The sequence below is a fragment of the Zootoca vivipara genome, chromosome 12 (genome assembly GCF_963506605.1).
Source record: "Zootoca vivipara chromosome 12, rZooViv1.1, whole genome shotgun sequence".
Lineage (NCBI taxonomy): Eukaryota > Metazoa > Chordata > Lepidosauria > Squamata > Lacertidae > Zootoca > Zootoca vivipara.
The window spans coordinates 27646923-27672298 of record NC_083287.1 but is presented as its reverse complement, the minus strand read 5'-3'; the positions used below and the strand labels follow the sequence as shown (position 1 = coordinate 27672298).

The 25376-nt window shown below is 41.0% G+C and overlaps 1 protein-coding gene across 3 annotated transcripts in view; it reads right to left on the bottom strand.

Moving 5' to 3' along the window:
* Positions 1–25376, bottom strand: part of DGKB (diacylglycerol kinase beta) — a 360345-nt gene that overhangs the window by 210392 nt on the left and 124577 nt on the right. For all 3 annotated transcript variants that reach the window (XM_060280745.1, XM_060280746.1, XM_060280744.1), the window contains 3 exons: positions 5969–6235; positions 1495–1571; positions 431–451 (listed from right to left, as the gene is read on the bottom strand). In XM_060280745.1, coding sequence (XP_060136728.1) covers positions 431–451; positions 1495–1571; positions 5969–6038 — 168 coding nt within the window. In that variant the 5' untranslated portion in view covers positions 6039–6235. The remainder of the gene's footprint in view (positions 1–430; positions 452–1494; positions 1572–5968; positions 6236–25376) is intronic.

Genomic DNA, 25376 nt, shown 5'->3' with positions numbered 1-25376 from the left:
TGTTGTTGTTGTTGTTAGAGCTGTTCTGTACATACCACAAGGATGCAATCTTAACAGGATTCATGTATATGAAAGTTCATGTATATGACAGCACAACTGAGACCCTGTCTTTGCAGAGTCCAACAAAACGTGTGTGTCTTCATCTTTCTCAGAAAACAGTGGCAATAAAGTCTATTAATTAGTTTCCCAACAAACAACGGTGGGGGTGGGGTGGAACAGTATGAAAGTGAAGTAACCATTAAGTCAATATTCTACATTTTCTGTAACTGTATCATTTTTGCAGAGGTGCATGCAACTAGAAAAAAAGTATCAAGAGTTTTATTAAAATGAAGGTTGCCATTGAAGTCTGAGTGCTTCTGCAAAGCTCCATAAAATCAGTAACATGCCAGATACATTATAAGCAAACAAAAAAACCACCACCGATGCTTACTTGTTTAAGAATATCTTGCTTCTGGAGTGCATGAAAGAAAAGAAAAATATATAAATAATAGTAATACCGTCCAGCAATTCTGAATTTCTGTTCTTAAAAAAAAGCATTTTTAGCTGAAAGTGTTTTTACAACTATGAAGATCAGAAAATAATAATGTGTTAAGTGATAATAAGTCTCTTTATATGTAGTTAGTAATAAGCACAAAGAAATCGTTCTAGCACAAACTAACAAATGGTATAAACTTTGGGTAGCCCCCTTTTTGGCCACGTAGCAATGTCACTTCATTTGCATATGAATTAGCATATCAGGAAGACACAAGTTACCATGTCTGGTGTGGGTCTGAAAATCGCTAATGTTGCAGGAGTACGATTGAAGGGTCCAACTGAAACAAGACCCCAAATGGGTAAGTTCTGATTGCTTGTTTCCACCATTTTTAATGTAGGTGTGCAAGGAACTGCTATATTTGTACTGAAATTTCCCAGTGAACAGGCTACCTTTAATGATCTCATTACACCCAGCTCTGCCCAATTTCTCTCACTTGACAAAGGTGAATCTCTCTCTATAGTTCTAAAGGGGATGGGGATTCAGCAGCATCTCACACTCATCATTACAACCATCCATTGATTTCATTCCCATTTTACATGTAAGGAATTGAATGAAATATTGCACACATGGCCACAATCAGGATATGGCTCAAAACTGCCACACAGCCACATTTAGGTTCTGTATGCAAGACACCACCTGCCTATAAGTTATATGCATGTGGCCTCGCTGCATGGTCTTGCCAAAATCGTGGGCACAGAATCCACATAGGTTTATTCAGTTCACAAAGCAAAAATCATGCATGGCGGGTAGAGACCAGCTGCCAAAACCCAGACTGCAGCTCTTTGCACAGGGCTATTGATTTGCCAGAGTCATCAACTTTACATCAACTGGAGTACAAAGTGTCAGGCAACTTTAGAAATTGAAAAGAGAGCAGAAAAAGTAATCCTGCAGAATGCAAAACATTAATTTCAATCAACTACTGCAAATATCTAAAAGTTAGATAAGAAAGACAAAGTTACCCCTTCAGGATTGTACTTTGCTAGCACACCATTACCATGGAATTCTTCCAAAACATCCTTAATTTTCTTTGTAGAATCTGCAGAAACAATGACGGATGCCACCAATTTATTCATCTTGTACAAAACAAGGAATACAAAGTATATTTAAATCAGTCGTGCACCCCCAAACCAAAGCCTGTTTTCAACAAACAGTCAAAATTTCAATCCTCCAAATGAACAGAAGGAAAACCAGCAGACTAGCAGAAGATTAGATAAACATTAATGAGTAACAACACATGAATAGGCTGAATTATAAACATTAATGCTTCTCCCAGCAGTTAAAGGCTACTTATTGCTGCCTAAATCATACTACTACAATACTATGCACAATATAGAGTACCAACAGAATGATATCCAATATTGAAGCAAAACCCTTTTAAGTCCTGGAAAGAAAAATAGGTTTTTCCAAGAACAGCCAGAAAAAAATAGCAGTTCTCAGTCCCATCCTTCATCAGAGTTGTCTGGTAGAAAAGCAAGGTCAGGAGGCATGGGGATCACAAGGAGCCTAGCATCATGACCCTATAGGAAACTATTAAGATTTCAGAACCACAAATGAGGAATAGCAAGCTTAGAAGAAGAAGAGGCCAATGAGTTTATAATCTAAAAAGAAGAGCAATATATAGTTACTAATAGGTGGTGGGAAATGTAAACTGGAACATAAAATTCATGAGCTACCTGTACATGAAAATGTAAAATGGATCACAGAAGTCATGAGTGGAATTGTTTGGAACAGATTTTCTAAGTATTTGGTGACAATGCCCTAGAATCATAATACTGTACTAGAGCATGAATATTTTCATGACTTGCAATATTTCTCAGTTATCTGCTTCATAGTGTTCTTGTGTTTATACTTGTACACAAATTGCAACAGCTGGTGTTTTAATTCTTAGTTTCAATGCTTAGTTGTTTAGACGTGTTTGCATTTTATACTCAAAGGCCAGTGGCCGAGGCAAACGGCAGCCACAGCAAAAGCAGTTCAGACGGAGACTGTGGTGCTGGGGGAGAAAAGAACATTTCCTCTCTGTTCCATGTTCTCAATGAAAATTGCAGACACAGAGTGCTGCGGCTTGCTGCGTTAGGGGAAACTTGCGCACAGCATGCAGGTCAAAGTCCCAGGTAGGGGTTTTTGTGAGTCTTACACGTGTGAAAGAAATTGATCAGGGTCAGCCTTCTCCAGCCTGCTACCCTCCTGATGTTATAGATTACAACCCCCATCAGCCTCAACCACCATGGGTGTTGTTGTAGTCCAAAATACACAAAAGCCACCAGGCTGGGGAAGGCTCGTTTAAACTAAAAATGAACTCCATTCTTGATTCAGTATACAGAACCATGAAGTCTCATAACCTAAATAAACACTCCCTATCAATGGCACCTTACAAATCTAGAACTGGTTTGTAAAACATGGACACCATAAGTCTGTACGATGCATAGGAATTTAAATAAATTATGCTATCTAGTTTTCAAATGCAGTGTGTGTCCACAAGGATGCAAATGTACAACTGTGTACACACAATGCCTGATTTTACCTTCCTTGTACTTCATAGGATGCTGCTTCAAAGGACTTCACAACTTTTGGGGGACATAGCAGCCAATACCAGGAGACACCTAATATTACAAATTGCTTTGTATTCTGTTGATATAAACACCACCAATTTACTGAGTAGAAGTACAAGTTTCAGAAAATCAGGGATTGTGACAATCTAAGTATCAATTATTCATAAACCAACAAAAATCAAGTAAGTAGTTTTAAATTTACTCCCTTCTTATATAATCTATATCCCGTTTCCAAACCTATGGGGTTTTGTGAGGGCATAACGTTTGTTTTTATTTTTTTGACAGGTTTGCAATCTAATTTTCCAATATTATTTTCAAAATGATTTATGCTGCAATCCTAACCTCCCCCCCACCGCACCGCACCCTTTATCTGGGAGTAAGCCTCACTGAATTCAAGAGGACTTAATTCTGAGTAGACACAGTTGGGACTGTGCTGTGATGTATGTGCTGGTACTTTCTGGATGTACAGTACAGAAAAAGCAAGTGTCCATCAAAATATGCCCCCACCCCAGTGCACAAAAGGTAACAAGTTCTCTTTAAAAGCAAAAAGGTTGCCACTGCTATGACTTCAATTTATTGAATTAAGAATCTGAATTCTAATCCCACCCACATCAAGTGGAACTCTAAAATACTGAAGGAAAGGGAGAAATAAGAATTCTTCCAGTTAATGGCTGTATTTGCAAGCAGCCCCCTCACTTAATTAACAAGAGTGGGGATGGAGAGGTAAGCAAAAAAATTGCAAAATGAACCTCAAACCTTCCTAATACAAGACATAAAAAAAGAAAGTGTTTTTTTCTCTGCCGTAAACTAGTCTGACTATTGCATTTTCTGAAAGCAGAGTTTTTATTATGTACTTTCATTTATGTGTATGCCATGCGAAAATGTCTACACAGCAAACTGGATAGATGCAAGGTATGAAAAGTGCTAACCCAAAGTGAGAGGATGTGGGCTGAAAACAAATCACTTTGGTGGGATTTATATCAGTTGCATCTCAGAAATTTCTTATATTATACAAAAAGAGTTAACAGGCTGCTTGCAATAAACAATAGTGCTGGGTTCATATATCTTTCCTTGTTTCCGAGGGTCGTTAATATGCTGCAACCACAATGGTTAGATCAGAATGAAGTGTGATGTCAAATTTGTTAGGAGAGAGGGAGAAAAATAGCTTCAAAAGTTTCCAGTGAGAAAGAGCTAAAAGGTTTTGCATATACTGCACCTAGAATACGTCATTCAGTCACTTTAATAGCAGTTTCTTTTCCATTTACATTAGCTGGTCTTGAATTGAATTTCAAGGCTGGATCAAATTTTGACCAGTGTTCTGAACAAAATGTCAAAGAGCCAACTTTATCCTAGTCAAACCAAATTTTAGAAACAGAACACTTTTTTTTTTTAAAGAAAGCCATCAAGATGATTCTGGGATTCCACATTGTGCCCCAAAATTGGTTTCCTTGAAATGAAGAGGACAGGTTTATAGCATTTCTATGATGTATGGTTTTATTTACATATGCATGGAGGCTGAATATAAGATAGAAATTTGCAACATTTAAAACCCAACAGATCCTGTTTCCCCATTAGGTTTCTAGGCAGCTACCAATGTCGTAGCATAAAGAACCATCTTCTTTATTTCCCCCCAAGACTGCCATTCTATTCCTCTCTCTCTCTCTCTCTCTCTCTCTCTCTCTCTCTCTCTCTCTCTCTCTCACGCGCACACACACACACACACACACACACCCCAATGATATGACCTCTAGCCACAGGTTTCTAACCAGCGGACTTGCAGGACTCTATTTTCAGCAGTCTCTCAACAAAGAAATTCTACTCCAGATTTTCTTTCTTTCTGCTTCATATTAAGCTGCAAAGCCTCTGGATACACAGTCATCTACCCTCTGGGCATACTTACTTGCCAGAGTACAAAATATCCTGGCCCCTAGTATGGTAGCTGGTGGTTTTATTGAAAACTTTAATCAGGCAGCAGAGAGATCGTAGAAAATTTAAGATTTCTTTTTATCTCGCCCTGGAAAAGCACAAAGGTATGAATGCATGAGCTACTCTACCTATCATTTTCAGACTCAGCACATAGCCTCTTGAGCTCAAGGAAGGCCAATCATCACTGGATCAATGGCCACTTGCAGTGAAACAACAACCTAACCAAAATGTAGGCACAGAAAACAGATCTGGGCCTCTATGGGCCGTCACTAGGGCCATCAGGGGCGCGGAAGGGGCGCCAAACACTGGTGTCTGCCTCCGCGCGCCTCTGCTGTTGAGAGGCTTCAGGTCGCTCTCCAGAGGCACGCAGGGAGCGTGAGCCTGGGGCTGCCTCCTCTGCACCTCTCAGCTCCCCGCACGCCCCTCCTGCCCGCCCCACTCACGGGGGGCGCCGGAGGGATCTTGGCACCAGGGCGCCAGATATGGTTAAGAAGGCCCTGTTGAAGGGAATCAGTTCCGGAAGTCCATTCAACTTCCAAAATGTTCGGAAACCAAAGCGTGGCTTCTGATTGGCTTCAGGAAGTTCCTGCAGCCAATCTGAAGCTGCAGAAGCCCCGTCGGACGTTCGGCTTCCAAAATAGTTTGCTAACCGGAACAGTCACTTCCTGGTTTGCGGCATTCGGGAGCCAAAATGTTCGATAACTAAGCTGTTCAAAAACCAAGTACACACAGACACACACACACACACACACACACACACCTGAATAATTTCTCTCTCTCTCTGCATATATATATATATATATATATATATAGATAGATAAATATGTTTACTTACAAAAAAATTGTTATGTCAGCAAAGTGCATCTGGACACTTTTATGTCTTACATTTTCACATAGCTGAACATTTGATACAAATATACAGAAGTATAAAAGTTTTAAAAAATTGAGTACTTACATTCTGCATACTTCTGAAGCTGAGAGAATTCCGAAGGACTGAGGTTTGCCCATTTCTCCGTGTTCATCATAATGATGACAAAGTGCAGTTCACATACCAGTCTTGTTGTCTGCTTCAAGTGGAGGTAATCAAAATACCCCCCCAAGCAGTTTTTACAGTTTAGTTTCTCAAATTATCAGATATCCAGGAAGAAGAAAATCAATCTGCACTAACTTTTAGATGGTGCCAATTTTCTGAAGCTTCTGGCACTGATGGTATATGAAAACACTGTTAAAAGAAAAATAAAAGCCACAATTAGGAGATACAGAAATGTGCATGTGCTGCTTTTGATGATATATGCTAAAATATTCCTAAACTTTCCACAAGTATTGCAAATCATTTTTGTCTGCCACAACCACCAACAGCTTTAGACAAGGGAAACTGCCAGACTTTATGCAGCTAGTTGCCCTGCAAAGTTTTATGCTTTATTAGGTACACTTTTAAGTTACACTTTTCAGAAGTCAACACTGCTGAAGATCAGGGCTGAAATTTTTACCCTAATGTCATGACTGCCAAACAAGTTTCACACACTGCATGAGAAGAAACTAGGATCTCTGGACAAGAGTAAGACTGGACCCTGCTATATACTCATCAAATGACGTAACAATTTACTTGGGGCTTCAAATTACAGATGTTGAAGAATTCAAACAGAAACTGCCTGTGTTCTCTGACTCATCCCATATATAGAAGAGAAATCAATCCAGCAACTATGATTGGCATTCATTGTTGTCAGTCTGCAAGCAATACATGACATTCCCCCCCCATTTGCATTGGGTTCCCTATAATTATGTAAAATTCCACCACAGCAGCCAGTGAGATGAATGACATAGCTTTTCAGAAACTGAAGTGCAGCGGAACAGAAGCAATGGTACATGCAGCAAACAGGATGGAATGGAAACCGATGGCTTCTTATATCCACAACTTCAAATATACATTTTAAACCTATATAGAAACTTGATTGCACACACAGTAATCCTTGCACTAACAGAACATTCAGGCAGTGCTACTTCAGATACAACCGTTAAGATTCAAAAAGGTTTAAGAATGCAAGTTAAATCTGCAATGTGTTAGGAGGAAACACACTTTCAACAAGGATAGGAAGGTATTTTTATATACAAAAATGTGAGCTGGAAAATATCCATGACATACTGCTCAATAACTTGCAGAGCAGAAGTAAAAGCTTACATAACCTATAAACCAGACAAGGATGATTAAGAATTAGAACGGTACATGTTGTGATAGGAACTTTCTTCAAATCTCTGTGCTACTTTTCCAGGACTGCGTCCCAGTGGAATTCATGCCCCTTATGCCAAGCACCCCACCTAATACTCCCTGTTATAATAAACTATTTTAGAGCATTTCACCCTCAAGGTGTAATACGGATGCATTTCAATAGAAGCTTTCATCCTCTCTTATCCTAGACTTTCCCCCAATTGTTTTATTAAAACAAGGATCCTACTGCACCTAAGTCAATAATTACTGAAGGAGTTCCCTTGGAGACTTTTATTTTCTGGATTCAGCATCTAAACCTGGCATTAATTAGTTGGCAAGCAGAATAAAGCACTCTCTCAGCTCAGCTGGCACCTTTGCTTCCTAAATCATATTTCCCCCTCATATGACAAGTTGTTAATTATTTTGAAATGTAAAAAAAATTGCAGTAAACGAACAAATGAACTGTAATAGTTTCAGAGGAAAGGGATTCTGGTGAACAATAATGGTCAAAAGATTTCCCCATTCTAAAGCATGATGTTGCATGTCATCCGCCGCAGGGCTGGAGACAAGGGACAGAGTATGAGTGAAGTCTTTAGGAGGACTCTTGAGCCTTTGCAAAAGTCACATAATAGGCAGAAATTCAATCTGTGGTGCTTTCTGTCCCATAGAGATGCATCTTTAAGGAAGCTTCACCCACTGGATTTCCGTCAACCATGCTGCTGTTACAAAGGCACAAGAGCTCTGTCATAAAAATGAAGAAAGTTAGTTTACGGAAGAGCATCTGGTAACCGTTGCAGGGAATCCACAGCTATGGCAACAGTCCCATGCATACTCGCACATAATACAATTGCCCAGTGTTCAGTAGTCAGGGTCAGCAATCCTCAACCGTTTCAAACCCAAGACCCAATTTTAACCCAAACATGAATTGAGGGACCTAAATTTGCATGATGGTAGTTCTTTTGCTGAAACTCACCAGTGGTCTAGTTGTCTCCCAAAAGTGGATGTAGGGATCTTATTACTGGATTTATCTTTCGTTTTTCAAATAGAACATTGCCCAAGGTAGCATAAAAAAACATAGAACCTGAAAGGTTACAATAGAAAATTGCACATACAAACTACATAACTAGCACTGCAAATAAGCCACAAAAATGTCAGCAAGGTAAGAATCATCATCCTTCTAACAATGAACTTGTGTGATCCCGTGCCTATCATTTTGCTGGTGAAACAGCGCCACCTAATCATAAGGTCATGGTTTCTGCGCACTCGAGGGACTCAAGTACACAAAAGGATATTAGCCTGCAAATTGCTATAATTTTTTTTAATGACCCGGCAAGCTCACTTGCTTCAAGGACCTGTGGAATGATGAGTACATATTGCGAGTTGGTGGAAAGAGAACAAGCAAGGACACTTGCAGCTGTAGCCACGGTCTGGAGAGCGATATGCAACATGAGTTTATGAAAAACACTGCTTCCTGCCCTGCACTTCTTTCAAGAGGAAGGAAATAAAAAAAAAAGGATACAGTGGAACCTCGGTTTACAACTATCTGTTTACGAACGCCTCCGTTTATGAACGCTGCGGACCCGGAAGTGTTTACATCCGGGTTGCATGGTGTCAGATGCGCAGATCGCTTCTGCGAAGCATGTGTGTATGCAGAAGCGCTCTATCGGCACTCTGCACACGCGCAAAAGCGTGCCTTCGAGGAGCGAATGGCTCCGTTTACGAACGCCTCCCTTTCCCTGCTACAAAATTCCTGGGCTGGCTGGAGTCCTTAATAGAAATGGACCTGGTGATTCACTGCAATGCTTTATTGCTGGTCTCCGTCTGTATTTACTTAAAGTTGGCACTAATACTAACTCAAAGCAGTCAGCTGCGCAGAGCATGATGGGGAGGCACTGACTGCTCACCTGCCTTTCTAATGTGCATTTTCTCATTTATTTATTTTTCACTGCCAGCAGCCAAGGGGGAGTGGGGTAGGGAGGTCAGTGTGGGACAGACACAGTGGCAGAATCAATCTAACACACCTGGATAGCTCGGTTGGTTAGAGCATGGTGCTGATAATGCCAAGGTTGCAGGTTCAATCCCTGCATGGGATAACTGCATATTCCTGCATTACATAGGGTTGGACTAGATGATGCTCAGGATCCTTTCAAATTCTAGGATTCTATTATCATCACACTGTGGCTCCCTCTCTGCCGCCTTATCCCCCTCTGTTACCACCAGCAACCTCCACAATGGGAAGGCAGGTATGCACTGAACGTAACTATGCTGAGTTATGACAGAATGTTCTCCTATGCCAGGCATGTACACAACAAAGAGACACGTCGCACTGACTGTACAGAGCTAGTAGCACAAAGATAGCACCCCTGGGAAGCTGTAGACCAGGCACCCCCAAACTTCGGCCCTCCAGATGTTTTGGACTACAATTCTCATCTTCCCCGACCGCTGGTCCTGTTAGCTAGGGATCATGGGAGTTATAGGCCAAAACATCTGGAGGGCTGCAGTTTGGGGATGCCTGCTGGTGCCCCAAACCTCTTCTCCTCTGATTATAGCAAGCCATAGAAAAAGGAAAAAGAAAGATCTACAGTCAGTGCAGCTCATTCTGCCAATCGTCTACAGTTAAAATTTGAGGATGGTTTCTGGTTAATTAATATGTCAAAGGAGGAAAAGTTCACAATGGAACTTTCAATAAAATCATGCAGGTTTCATTTCAGGTTACGGTGAATTATTTTTCTGAAAACCAGCTTATTTTTAAATAGATGTCCCATGTAATTTATTGTTGTCTTAACACTTAATGCTATTAAAGCTACTACTGGGATTGCTAATTCTATTACATTCCAGAGCTTTAATGTCAGCGTGCGGAGTTCAGTGACAGCCTGCTTCAGCAATTTAATAAAAGAGATTTCATTTGAACAAATCAGCATCAACATTCATGCCAATAGCTGATCAAGAAGCTATTGTAAGCCCAGAGAAAGAAAAAGGAATAGGACAGACGCTCTTGTCTGGTAAAATGATGATGATGCTGTGTGTAAACCAGTCATCACTTTAAGTCATCACAGACCATAAACATATTTAGATATAAATGATTTACACATACCACTGACCATAAAGCATGTTATTAGCCAAATTAGTCGGTGAGCATGCTGCTTGGTTGTGCACCCCTCTCAATCCCTCCTCACTTTGTTCCTCCCATCCTTGAGCAAGAAAACAAACCACTGAGCAGCTGACTTTGTATTACCTTAAATTTGGCTTCTCAATCAAAGTTCGTTCAGTGGGAAGAAGGACCACAGGTGCGTGTTAGGACACAACGGTAAGCCAGCGCCTATATAATTTGTCTTCCTGCTCAAGGAAGGAAGCAGCACAGCAGGGAGTATTCAAGCTACATGTACTACTTTGTCTAACAACGGGTCAATGATGTAGAGAACAATAGAACCATTAGAAGCTTAAATCATAAATCTGGCGAATTAACTGCAAAGGAGAAAAGGTCTTAGAACGTTGGAAGAACATTTTATGACTGAGAGATCCCAACATGAAGCAGGAAGGAAGGAAGGAAGGAACTTTTGACAGATTTTTAGTAGGAATGGGGAGAGGTGAAAAAATATTTAAAACTCTTACACACCCGCAAAAGTTTTTCAGGAGTCAACTCAACAAACATAAAGCTCCTTTCAGATGTTTTTCATGGAGAGAATGGACAATCCTAAGACCGCCTGACAGCCACACATTCATTTTATTCATCTGTTTAAGAAAGCTGATCCACTAGAGTACATGAAAGGAAGATTCAATAAGAGCTTTGGGTTGAAGCCAAACCCACTGAAAGCAATGAGATTTTACTCACCTATTTCAATGAATATACAGGTGAAACTCGGAAAATTAGAATATCGTCGAAAAGTGCATTTATTTCAGTAATGCAACTTAAAAGGTGAAGCAAATATATGAGATAGATGCATGACATGAAAAGCAAGATATGTCAAGCCTTTATTTGTTGTAATTGTAATTATTTGTCAATAGGCGGGTCAATTATAAATGGAATGTAATTAATGAAATGTCATAGCAATGTTTATTTTTGTATTATTGTAACTATTTATTTTATTACTGTGGAATTTCCAAAAGAAAGCATTTGTAAAAATTAAAATAAAAATAAAAAATAAGTTGCATTACTGAAATAAATGCACTTTTTGAAGATATTCTAATTTTCCGAGTTTCACCTGTATGCTTGAGTATGATTAAGTTGGGATCCAAACCATTAGTATATTTTCGGTAGTTTAAAAAGACAATATTTAATATTATGTTTTAAACACTGCAGTGGATATTTTAATTCATGTTTTACATTTTTGGTCTCTCTCTCACTCTAAAAAAACCCCGCACCCATGCTAATTATTTTAAAAATGTTTAAGATGTGCTAGTTAAAATTCTGGACACACAAAAGCTCCTTCCTTTTCCAGTTGGGAGTGCCTTTTGGGTGACAAAGCTAAATCGAATTATCTTTCAGACTTGATATTACTTTGAGTCATACAAGTGAATACTTAATTCAAGAGCTTTCTACAAGAAATCTCAAGGACCTTGTTTTCAGAATTCTAAATGCTTTATTTTAATCTGAAAGAATGTCTGATTTAAAATATAAAGCAGCAAAAAGTCTTCCATTGTAATCTGTATACGTGCCCCTGCATAGTAATGAAAACATATTCTGTATCTTTTTAATTCTGCTATTGTAAGAAAAATGTTTTCTCTCAGATACGATCTCTCTTCTCGGATCCACTCATTATACATAACATTTATAACTGGAACAATAATATACTTCAGATACTGGCTGTAACTTTTAGTGTATCTATTGTAAGAGAAAATGCCACTGAAAAGAATAGACAGAACAGACTGAAGGCAGAAAAGGTGAAATAGGGATATGTGCCACTGCTCATCGCTTCTGGCAACCACAGACTAGAGACCCTAGTCAAGCAGGCATAGGCAACCTTTGGCTCCCAGATGTTTTGGAACTACAACTCCCATGATCCCTGACCACTGGCCCTGTTAGCTAGGGATCATGGGAGTCGTAGTTCCAAAACATCTGGGAGCCAAAGGTTGCCTATGCCTGCGTGGATTTGGGGTTCACAATGTTTGGCATGGGAAGCACAGTGCAATGCGTGCATCCAGGGACCTTTTCCTTCCTTAACCAGCGATAAGACAAGCTGCCTTTACACCGGCACTTCTGCTTGGATTGATGACAGCTTGTTTGTTGGGATCCTCTTTCCTTTCATATAGGCCAGGCATCCCCAAACTTCGGCCCTCCAGATGTTTTGGACTACAACTCCCATCTTCTCCGACCACTAGTCCTGTTAGCTAGGGATCATGGGAGTTGTAGGCCAAAACATCTGGAGGGCCGCAGTTTGGGGATGCCTGATATTGGCCATAACAAGCTCTAACCCTGCACATTACATACTGTTTCCTCAAACTCTTACTGTAATGCACTGTGCATGGACAAACTTCTGAAGATCCTTTGGAAACTTCAGTTGGCAGAAATCAGCAACAAAGATGTTGGTGGGCACTCACCCATGGGATCATATTGCATCAGAGTTGAAGAACCTCAGGCCCAAATTTGCCCCCTCCATAGCCCTTTGGTTGGCATTTGGCATTTTTCCAATGCAATTCTTCCCCAGGTCACCCCCCTCACTGGCTCTGATTCACACACCTTTTCTTTTCTTTTCTTTTTTTGGCCTAGTGTCATTGAACTCCGACAAAATCTCTTGCTTAAGTTACATTCATTGTTCCGTCCACTGGCCTCACCCACTAATGCCATGTGGCCCCCATAAAGTTGGACAGAAGGGAATGTGGCCCTCAAATAGAAACAAATTCCCCACCACTGCCTCAAAGCATGTGCACTTCTGGAGCAATAAAGGGATCTCTATGAAAGGACTTGCTTTCACTATGCAATGCACATGGGATTGGGGGGCGGGGGTCTTACCCTAACATAAAGAACCATTTGTCGGAGAACACTTGTTCTTGTGTGTGTGTGTGTGTGTGTTCTGGAAGAAGGAATGGGAATTAATCAACTGTTGCTCCCAGCATCATAGTCCTGTTTATTATTCTTCCACAAGATTACTTAGACACTAATTAATCTTGTAGAATTATAATAAACAAGCTTCAAGTGCTGAGGGCAACAGTGTAAGGCCCTCGGCTGAAAAAAAATACTGTAAAGTGATGAAAGGAGGACAAAAAGTATCTGCAAGTTATCGGTTCAGACCTCTTGTCAATTGTCTGGATGGAGAGTAAGAAGGGAAAATGATAGAGAGTGGTGGGTGGCCTCAACCAGTTTTTACTCCATCACAGGCATAAGGCCCCCAACAACTACAACAGAGGAAAACTCTGACATTCACTATTTACGGTATTATTTATGTGGGACATTATTGCAGTCAAACCAACCATTCACGTTTTGCTAGATAGGCACATGAAAGGGCTGAGGCACTCAGAGCTTCCCTATAAAATTTGCTGGAGAGAACTCTGAGATCACTTCCTTTGTTTGTGTTGACAGGAAGCTGGGCCTGGGCACCTCTCTTTTTCTTCACCATGCATTGAAGCTGACCACACATGCATGTCTGAGCTCTGCAGCTCAGGCACCATTCTGAACTCAGATTCTGTACTTTTCTAACTTAGATATTAGTTATAAACCTGCCTTCATTTTGCTACTGTAACTGCTGCTTTACATTTTATGTAAGTAAATACTACTTTTACTTCTTCACAACAGTGAGTGTGTGGCTGTTGTTTTTAAGGGGGAGAAAAGGGGTAATACCAGGAGAAATCCAGTCTGCCTTAAAGCATCATGGATTATTGTTTCTAGAAGCTTAAATCAACATTGTCTTAGCTTCCAAGTTTAAAGCTGCAAAGGCGGGCACTCTGCTGATCTCACTCATGTGAGCAAGGAATCCATCCTTACAATTTATTTATTTAGTTTGTACCTTGCCCTTCCTCCCAAAGGATTCCAAGCGTGGCAAGCACATGATTTATTTATTTTTTTAAAAAAATCTAAAATAGTGAAAAACATTCTTAAACCACTGATCTCAGAGTGACCAGAGTTGATTTAGATCAGGCACCCCCAAACTTCGGCCCTCCAGATGTTTTGGACTACAATTCCCATTTTCCCCGACCACTGGTCCTGTTAGCTAGGGATCATGGGAGTTGTAGGCCAAAACATCTGGAGGGCCGCAGTTTGGGGATGCCTGATTTAGACAGAGAGATGGTGTTGCACAGTGGCTAAGAGAAATAGCAACAATCCAAAGATGACTGGTTCAAATGTCAACTCAGTCATAAAAAAACACCAGGAGGTCTTAAAGAAGTCACTGTCTCTTAGCCAGGAACCTAGAATGTGGGGATAACAGTAATGGCCAACTTTACAGGGCTGCGATCACACAACAATGCTACAGCATTGCAAGTAGATTTACAACACAATCCTACGCATTTCAAAAGAAAGTCCTGCTGAATCCAATAGAGCTTACTCTCAGGGAAGTGGACACAGGATTGCAGCCTTGGTGGCAGCAATGCTTAGGACAGGGATGCACAACCTTAACATGAACTGAAACAACAAAGCAAAGGAAAAACACAATCCAAAAGGAGAACCTTCAGTTGGTTTGTTTTGGCTGCTCAATATCACATTTGGAAGAGGTTACCCACCAGATCAGAATAGCTACAGATTCTGGCAATTCTCTTTCACCTTCTCTATGCTTTTATTACAAATTATGTCAATGCTCTTTACAGTTTGAATGCTGGGAGCTAACTGGTTCACAGTAGCATGAAAAGGGTTAGGGGAAAACAGGGCATCAAGGGCTGAGATCTCCCAAGAGAGTGTGCATCTTCATATTACACACATAAAAAGATGCATTGTATGAAATATCAGTTGACATCAAAAAAATGTTTGTTTTTATTCCGCTTTTTCATTTGGAAAACATTGAAAATGAAACGTCCAATACTGGGGTGCTCCGAATAAAGGTCTTCAGCTTTATTAGCTGTGAACACACTTCTTTGTATAAACCTACAGCTTCATTAGTCATGCAGTAGGTGGGAAATTTTATGCTTATGCCTTTAGAAAAGAAAAAAAAAGATTCAATGCAGTGTACTGTTACAGCTGCTGGGAGCGGGTTTGTAACTTTACAGCAAAGAGAACAGCACTGGTTGCCTTCACTGGGTGGTGCACTTAACCACCCATCAATACAAAACCATCCCCTCTTCCTCATTAGCACTTCCAGCGTCAATTATCTGTTCCCAGTGGCATTTTTAAACTGATTAACTGGACAGCCCATAGGGAGGAGCAGAGAGGCAGACCCCCCACTGCCAAATATTAAGCTTCGCTCACGCCAGCCAAAGTGGATGATGGGGGATAGCAGTTGTTTTGCTAGCTTTTGGTATGCTAGCACCAGGCTAGCAAAGCCAAGGAGTCCGAGGATCAGGCCCGTTGAGGGATCCACAAGGGGTTTGGATGCAGCAGATCCAAAGCGGCCAGTGCCCTGCCCTCATCCCCAAAGCACCTTGCAGGTTTGATTCGTTACCTGAACTGATTACGGCCAGTGGTATCTTCCCACCCACCAGGTTACAGCTGGGGCCTTCACCCTGGTGAAGCCCCTCACAATCCCTTTTCCCTTTGTGTCATGCCATTTAGACTGTGGGACCCAGGTGGCGCTGTGGTTAAACCACTGAGCCTAGGGCTTGCTGATCAGAAGGTCGGCGGTTCGAATCCCTGTGACGGGGTGAGCTCCCGTTGCTAGGTCCCAGCTCCTGCCGACCTAGCAGTTCAAAAGCACGTCAAAATGCAAGTAGATAAATAGGAACCGCTACAGCTGCTCTGGTTTGTGCTATGTGCTGCTCTGGTTTGCCAGAAGCGGCTTTGTCATGCTGGCCACATGACCTGGAAGCTATACGCCGGCTCCCTCGGCCAATAATGCGAGATGAGCGCGCAACCCCAGAGTCGGTCACGACTGGACCTAATGGTCAGGGATCCCTTTACTTTTACCTTTAAGTCACCCTGGGAGCCTTATGCAGCTGAAGAGCGCGATGAAAATCCTTTAAATGAACTAACAAAATAAATAGGAAGATCCCCATCCTAATATCTGTACCACCCATTTGCCCGCAACACCTGCCAACTGACCACCAAAACAGTATATATCATTTTCCAACTCACATTGCTACAGCTATTGATATTTCAGTGATGACTCATTTAATTTTCGGCACAGCCTGGGCGTGTTAAAAAGGCATGAAGCCCGGCCTCCACTTATCAGTTTTTTTTCCCAGACATCTACTCCATTAGAACAAAGGGAAGCCAATGCGAAAATGGTAAACAGCCAGATAAGACGCGCAGTGCAGATGCAGCAGCAGCACCATGAATCATTTTCATTTGCCCAAGAAATTATGAGGTTCATTGCACACCATAGGAAAACACCCCCCCCCCCTTATTGTGCTTTCTAGGAATGAAACAAAACAGTTTACTGGCAGGCTAATGCTAAAAAAACATTGGACTAAATCCAGAGGACTGTGTGACTAGTTGCATGTGCCCAAGGAAGATTTGGATTTCTTTTTCTTGAATGGAAGTCTGACCAGCAGCAGCAAACCTCACCTGGAACTTCAAAAGCAGGTTGTGATACAGCGCAGGAGTCTATGAATGCCAAGGTTAGAAAGAAGAAGAAAAAGCCCACTGGGCATGCCAGGATCTAAAGGAGCTCTTTAGATCCTGGTCGTTGGAAACATTCCAACCAAATGTGAGCATATTTGACACCATTTGAATTCAGGAAGGGAATTGTAGCACATGCTCTTTCATTGCTGACATGGGGTTTTAGACTACTTAATTTAATTCAAGCCAAAATTATGTTGATATGTTTAAAGTATTCTATAAGAAAAAAGTATATGTCCAAACTTCAACCCCGAAAATTATAATTACTTGTGGCTAAGAAACAAAACTCCAGGCAAGTTCCAAACAAAAACTGCCAGGCTTCAATTTATAGTTTTGCTTGATTAAAGATATGCCCCTTTTTAATTGTCAAAAAATAAATGACTGCATTAGCTCCTTCAAAATTTATACAGATCTTGTGAAACAGTTCAGCTTCGGTCCCTAAGAAACAAAGTAGATATATATTTTTCTGGAAGTTGTAGATTTTATTCATGGATTACAGCCCTAATGTCAGCCTAGCTGACATTAATCTATCAAGCAATAAACACTGCACTCATCATGAAAACATTTAACAGCTTATATTACTTCAAACTTCATTACATTTGCAGCTGAACTATAAATACAGGAAAAAAGTTATTCAGAAGTTAAATAAGGACATAAAATATTTTTACAATGATTTCAGTAGGAAACTGGGGTTTATGCATTACTATAGTTTTACAATACTTTCCAGTTCTAAAGAAATCTTGCAGGTTATTATGCTGTAAGTATTAAACTAGCTAAATAAAATTCTGCTACAATTCTGATAATACATAATGGCCAGGATCCAAGAGATGTGTTTGAATGTGCCAAGCATAATTTCTGATTTACTCTTCTTTTGGAACAGCAGGCTCCTAGGCCATAACTAAAAATGCTTTTGAAAACTTCATTAGTGTCAATCAAAGTTTTCCATGCAACATGGGAGATTGCTCTTTGAAAACACAAGTCCAAAGATCACTTGGGCATATAGAAAGAATCAGTGTTCTTTGTAATCAAATCCCTCTCTTATAAGTGCCATGAGTCACTTATATGACAATCCGTTTCCAGAAATTCAAAGAGTATATCCATAACGTGTCCATAAAATGGCATTCTGAATAACATGGATGTGACTCACTCCGTACCGTACAATATGCTGCCACCATTATAAATAGTGCACAATCTCCTAGTCTTGTACAAAGGTAACAAATGTGCTACCCTGCAGATGTTGTGAATTGCAGCATCCATAATCCCCGATCTTACAGCCTGGGGCTGACAGGAACTGTAGTCCTCAGGCGGTGGATTGTGAGACTCTTAATCTCAGGGTTGTGGGTTCAAGCCCCTACATTGGGTGAAAGATTCCTGCATTGCACTGGGTTGGACTCTTGTGGTCCCTTCCAACTCTACAGTCTGTGATTCTGTGAGCATTTGGAGGATACTGTGTGTTGGCTACCCCTGGATTCTCACATTACATCTGCATCAAAACTAACCATTGTTAACAGTCATCAGGGTGTGCAAACCATGGTTAAGATAAGGCATAGGAAAACTCAGCCCTCCAGCTGTTTTGGGACTACAGTTCCCATCATCCCTGACCATTGGCCCTGTTAGCTAGGGATGATGGGAGTTGTGGTCCCAAAACAGTTGGAAGGCCGAATTTGCCTATGCCTGGTTAAGATGGTTAGCATTAACCATAATTAGGACTGGTGTAGATACAAAATCTGGGACAAAACCAGAGACCTTCTTTTCAAAGCAAGCAAGAAGGAGTTCCAAGAGTGCCCCTGGCAGGTGAAGTGTGAGAAATGGCAACTAGGGAGGCAGCCCTTCGAGTGGTGGCTACAAAATGCCCTTATCTAGAGCCTAGCTTGATGTCATTTCAAAACGACTTATCTGGAGCCTAGCTTGATGTCATTTCAACTCCAAGCAAATATTTCCCCACCACCACCTTGAGTCTTTTAACCTGTTCCTGCATTATATTTGTTTCACCTGGACTATGGTGTGTTTTAAAAAAACAACAACAACCACACACACACAACTAGGGTTGCCAGACTCAATAGAGGACAGGACTTCTGTGCCTTTAATTGCCCTGCTCTCTTTTGAGTCTGGAAACCTTAAAGAGAAACCAGCAGACCCTTTGTTTAATTTCCAAGCATTTCACAGCCATTCCAGTCAGCTTCTGTATGTGGCAAATGGGGCAGGAGACATCATTTGTCCTTTCCTTCAGAACGTCTTGCAACTTTTTAGCAGACTGTCTTAGATGGGCCCTGCCTCTCTTCCATCAAACAAGTTAAGGAGGTGAATACTTTCTGTTCAGCTGCATAGAACAGTTTTAACAGAAACTTTGCATGACTGCAGGATTGGTGTAGGTGTATGGTTTGACTAATAAGGCAAGCTAGGTACCAAACTAAAAGATATTGGCAGCAACAGTACATGCAGCATATATTTGGGAAACTCAACTATCTTGTGGAGTGGGGTGGGGTGGGGAATGCAAAAATAAGAACTCTCTCTTAATCCCCGAGTTTCATTCCTTTACATGGACTATCCTATCAGAGTTATACAACAACCCCTTGTCAAAACAAATGTAGAACATGTAAAAATGCAGTCACTGTTAATAGCTGGTTCTAATTTAAAACTTTAATCGCTTGTTAAGTCTCTAATCCCTGAATATAGAAAAGATAACAATTCCCATAGACGCATACTGCTATTATATCCTGGTTATATTCACCATTTTTCATTTATATGTCCATTTTGTATGTGACCATCAGGAATATTTAGTCTAAAAGAATTATCACTGCAATTTTAAGAGCCACAAAATTCTGTTTGGAGAGCTTTCAGATTTTCTTCCTGTGTTGTCACTGACAAAAAGCATGCCTGCGACCTTATGTTCATCCACTCTGAAGAAAGAATTCAATCTTGTGCAATTCAAATACTGGATCATCCGTCAAGTTTATTTTTCTCATCACAGAGACAAGAAAAGCTCACCAAACGGTAATGGTATCTGGAGCAATATTAACCAAGAAAGAAATTCATACTGATCCATCATGATAACTTCATGTGATGCTTTAGTAGTTTTTGCAAGCCCAATATGAGATTTTGTGCTTCCAGCCTTTGGTGCAATATGGAACATTTAATGATGGACAGTTCAAATTTCACAAAGCTAAAACAAACTGATGAGGGCTTCAGTCCTATACCCGCTGAATTCAATGGGACTTACTCCAGTCCAGACACTATGGGACTGTGATTTAAGGTGGGGCAACGCTCACTTGCTCTAGAACAGGCATCCCCAAACTGTGGCCCTCCAGATGTTTTGGCCTACAACTCCCATGATCCCTGGCTAACAGGACCAGAGGTCGGGGGAGATGGGAATTGTAGTCCAAAACATCTGGAGGGCCGAAGTTTGGGGGTGCCTGGTCTACAGCTTCCCTGGGGGTGCTATCTTTGTGCTACTAGCTCTGTACAGTCAGAGCGTTTTAAGCACTAGCCCTATTGTCTCTAAACCAGGCACCCCCAAACCAGCCCTCCAGATGTTTTGGACTACAATTCCCATCATCCCTGACCACTGGTCCTCTTAGCTAGGCATCATGGGAAACTGTGTTGCAGAGTCTGCTTCATCACAATTCAAGACAAATGCCACTTGAAAAGTCCTGTATATAATAGAAACAAGCTCGCTTACGACATTGACCCTGTGTCAGCTTAGAAATTTTCTTTTCCTCCCATTAAAATTATTCCTTCATATCGCAAACTAGAACCCTTCTCTTAAACATGCTGTTTTGTGTGAACGGGCAACTTATATTTTGCACATGCACTCAAACAGGCAATCCCTCACCTTCAATGCAAAATGCAGTATGCTACATAGCTGCCAAGTCTCCCGTATTCCCCGGGAAACCCCCGTTTTTCCTGCTGTCCCCAGCCGAAAAAACGGATTTTTTGGTTTTTTCCCGGTTCATTCTGGCGCAGCGGCCATTGTGGAACTGGGCGGAGCATGCTCAGAAGCGGCTTTTGATGCTGCTTTGCCCAGTTCCAAAATGGCTGCAGCGTGACTTCTGGTGCGCCGGCCATTTTGGAACAGGGTAGAGCAGCATCAAAAGTCACTTCTGAGCATGCTCCGCCCAGTTCCAAAATGGCGGCAGCACTACTTCCTGTCTGCTACTTCCAGTCCAGTCCCTTATTTCTCAGGCCGGAACTTGGCAGGTATGGTATGCTATCCAGGAGAAGTTCCAACATGCAACTGTTAAGATCACAGACTGTATTCCAGCTCTTATGCACTAGGCGGAGAAGAAAAATGACTAGGATTAGTCACTTTCTACTGCATTAAGCTATTCATGTGATATACAATAAAGGATCAGGAGAGCACCTTGACTATTTCCCCATGGCAACCATTTCTTTGCAAAAATAAGAACTGTAGTAGAGTATTTTACTCTCAGATAAAACAGGAGAGATGATTGGGGAATGGTAATTTTACACGGGCTGACTGCTCAAGGAAGCTTAGGAGAAAAGCTAACCCAGATAATTTGAGAGGAAAGTGGCCTTACATCCTCTCCTTCTGCCAGGAAACTCAATAAGGAATTAGCTTTCCTGTGTAGATGGTTTAGGAATGGACAATATTTGTGTTTTCATTGCGCATGGTTTTACCCATAAGTATTTGCTTTCTGATTTTTAAAATACATATACATATGTGATACAAATTAAATATGTACTTACTTAAATATAAGGTTTTCCCCCTCAAATTACATATGTAAATGCTTATTTAAACCGCCAAGAACTGTCACGGCATTCAAAGAAGTGCAAAATCAAGTGGACAACTAATTTGCAACCCATGCATTCATCCAAGAAATGTGGCTCAAACCATTGTGTACATGACTTAGGAAAGATTTAATTCCTCAAACACTTACTATGTAACAGTGATTTATTTATTTATTTATTTATACATATATTTATATACCACTGTATCACAAAAAACTCACAAAGTAACAGACTCCAACCAGTTTTCTTCCTCTGTTGAAATAATTCTTTAGAAGAAACTTTCCATTGGCAAGAAACACTTTACCCCTCTTTCTAATCGGAAAGAGAGCTCTACCTCTCTTTCAAATCGGAACCAGTGAAGGTGGTGAAGGTCCTGTGTGAGTGCCTGGAGGTGGTTGGAGGATGGATGGTGGCTAACAGATTGAGGTTGAATCCTGACAAGACAGAAGTACTGTTTTGGGGGGACAGGAGAAGGGCAGGTGTGGGGACTCACACTGGTCCCGAATGGGGCAACTGTGCTCCTGAAGGACCAGGTGCGCAGCCTGGGAGTCATTTTGGACTCACAGCTGTCCATGGAGGCACAGGTCAGTTCTGTATCCAGGGCAGCTGTCTATCAGCTCCATCTGGTACGCAGGCTGAGACTCTACCTGCCTGCGGACCGTCTCATGAGAGGGGTGCATGCGCTAGTTATCTCCCGCTTGGACTACTGCAACACGCTCTATGTGGGGCTACCTTTGAAGGTGACCCAGAAACTACAATTAATCCAGTCTCCACCCCCATCATTCAGTCCGGACACTGAGGTCCAGTGCTAAGGGCCTTCTGGCAGTTCCCTCACTACTAAAAGCAAAGTTACAGGGAACCAGGCAGAGCGCCTTCTCGGTAGTGGCTCCCGCCCTGTGGAATGCCCTCCCATCAGATGTCAAAGGAATAAACAACTACATCTGACATTTAGAAGACATCTGAAGGCTTAGGGAAGTTTTTTAACTGTTGTTTTAATGTATTTTAAATCCCCTGTTGGGAGCCACCCAGAGTGGCTGGGGAGACCCAGCCGGATGGGTAGGGTATAAGTAATAAATTATTTATTTATTTATTATTATTATTATTATTATTATTATTATTATTATTATTATTATTATTATTTTCTGAGTATGACTTCTACGTGGCCTGGTTGCAGTTAAATAATCATGTAGGTATTTCATATGGAATCAGCACTCCCATCCCTTGCTGATGTACAACTAAAATGACAAGGATATGGGGGGGGGGGTGGAGGGAGTTGTGTCATTCATCACTAGTTATGTTTTGGGCACTCATTGACAAACATCTTTAACTTACCTCCTTCCACACAATACCCATGATCACAAGAGAATGAACAGCTGAGGGGAAAATAACTGATCACCTTTTACCAGTAAGAGAATATTGCAATTTATGTGCTCAGAAGGTAAGATATTTATAGTACAAGAGAACTGTCTTGAGGAAAGATGTTGTGGCCTCATACAAGAATTGCACAACCAATGTGCTTTAAAAAAATAGCCCAGAAAAGCCTCAAATACTTTTAAAAAAAGTGTTCAGAAGGCTTTCTGTGCCTGCCTGGCTTGTGGTGATATTGGTAAAGGTAAAGGGACCCCTGACCGTTAGGTCCAGTCGTGGACAATTCTGGGGTTGCGGCACTCATCTTGCTTTACTGGCTGAGGGAGCCGGCGTACAGCTTCCGGGTCATGTGGCCAGCATGACTAAGCCGCTTCTGGTGAACCAGAGCAGCACACGGAAATGCCGTTTACCTTCCCACCGGAGCGATACCTATTTATCTACTTGCACTTTGATGTGCTTTTGAACTGCTAGGTTGGCAGGAGCCGGCACCGAGCAACGGGAGCTCACCCCGTCCCGGGGATTCGAACCGCCAACCTTCTGATCGGCAAGCCCTAGGCTCTGTGGTATAACCCACAGCACCACCCACGTCCCATGGTGATATTGGTACAACATCACAAAATACAGGGCTAGTTAGAACAGTATGTTTGTATGAAACATGGTGCCCTGGATCTGCATGTTTGCATCATTATTATTCATTTTTACATCAACCACATGGCTCTCCACATGGGCCCCAGATCATGAGCCTGTCAACAGCCTCATACGGTCCACAAGGATGCCAGATGCATGACCGACCCAGGCCACAGTGTTGACTCAGCTCTCTTTGAAACCATGTTCCATTGACTCTGCAACAGAACGAGAGCTATCAGAAATGAATAGTATCAAAATGCTGGAAGCCAATTTTTAATAATATATTCGCAAATACATCAGGACCAGCTTTAGGGACACGGGATACATATCACGTTGGCTGCTTAGCTGTCAACATAACAGCTTTAATTATTTCAAAGTTTGCTTATGTAGTCAACATTCTGTCAGTACAGCTGTAGAAGTGAAATATTAAAACAACAGTCTGGGCTGCTGGAAACCCTGAATGAAATTTGTCACATTCACTCTTGTACATTTACAGCAAGTCACAGATTCTCCCTCCCGCAATGTAATTTGCAGTTTCTAATTTCAGCTTTAAAAAAACAAAAAACCCCTGCAGAAAAAGATAAAATGCAGGTCACTGTGGTTATTCTTACTTTTTCCAAGTATCTGTAGGACTTACTTCTGGGTAAACATGCACAGATTTTAAAAGCAAAAAAAAACCACACCAGTTTGCCAATGCACAGCAACAGAACTTTCTACAAAACACTGTACATTTTGGAAAAAAACAAACACTATATGAAAACAGGGCCTTTAAACTTGTCCAAACAGAACAGGATTTTCTCTAATTAAAAATGGAATGGGGACATTCATGTCCAGCATAATAAAGAGAGTTACAATGTGCCAACAACTGACACTGAATAGCAGCACTAATGAGGACAAACTATTACCGGTAATAAGTTCCCTTTTATTCTCAATTACATATTATGCATCACCTACGTGTGTGTGTGTGTGTGTGTGTGTGTGTGTGTGTGTGTGTGTGTGTGTGAATAGAGTAATTACATATATATGGACCCATTACTAAAAATGCTCACATACTTTATCTTAAACCTAAGTACGCCCCCCCCCAACTGAACTGCAAAATACTATTTAGAAAATATCTGAAACCAGCCCTGTTTAGGGAAGTTTTTAATGTGTGACATTTTAGTGTATTTTAATCTTTGTTGGGAACCACCCAGAGTGGCTGGGGAAACCCAGCTGGATGGGCGGGGTACAAATAATAATAATAATAATAATAATAATAATAATAATAATAATTTATTATTAAAATAAGTCCTGCAAAACCATTTTAGATAGATTTGCAGAACAGAGACATTTTATGGACTAAAAATGCAACTCTATTTCTCTCTTAACAAAATTGCCTGCTTGTGGAATGCCTTCATTAATTCTTTTGTTTGTATTGATCTATTAGAAACTACTAAAAAAAGTCAATAATCTGGGCAACTGCCAATTTAGCAATTCTTTTTTATTTTACAGTTGCCATTTCATCTTCATACATTATGAAATGAAAACCTAGCAACACCTTTTTCTAACAGTAGATGGTATTACAGAAATAAAAAATTTAAAAAGATGTTTGCAGCAGCTCCTTCATCTTTGACCCTCTCAACAATTCTGACATCAGATGTAAAGTTTGGGCACTGGGTATAAACTTGGTGTGTAAAGACCTTTACATATTGAGGAGTTCCCATAACAGTCAAGCACTCTTGAATCATTTCTTGAGAGCTGAACTGTGGCAAGCACAGCCCACAATGAGCAGGC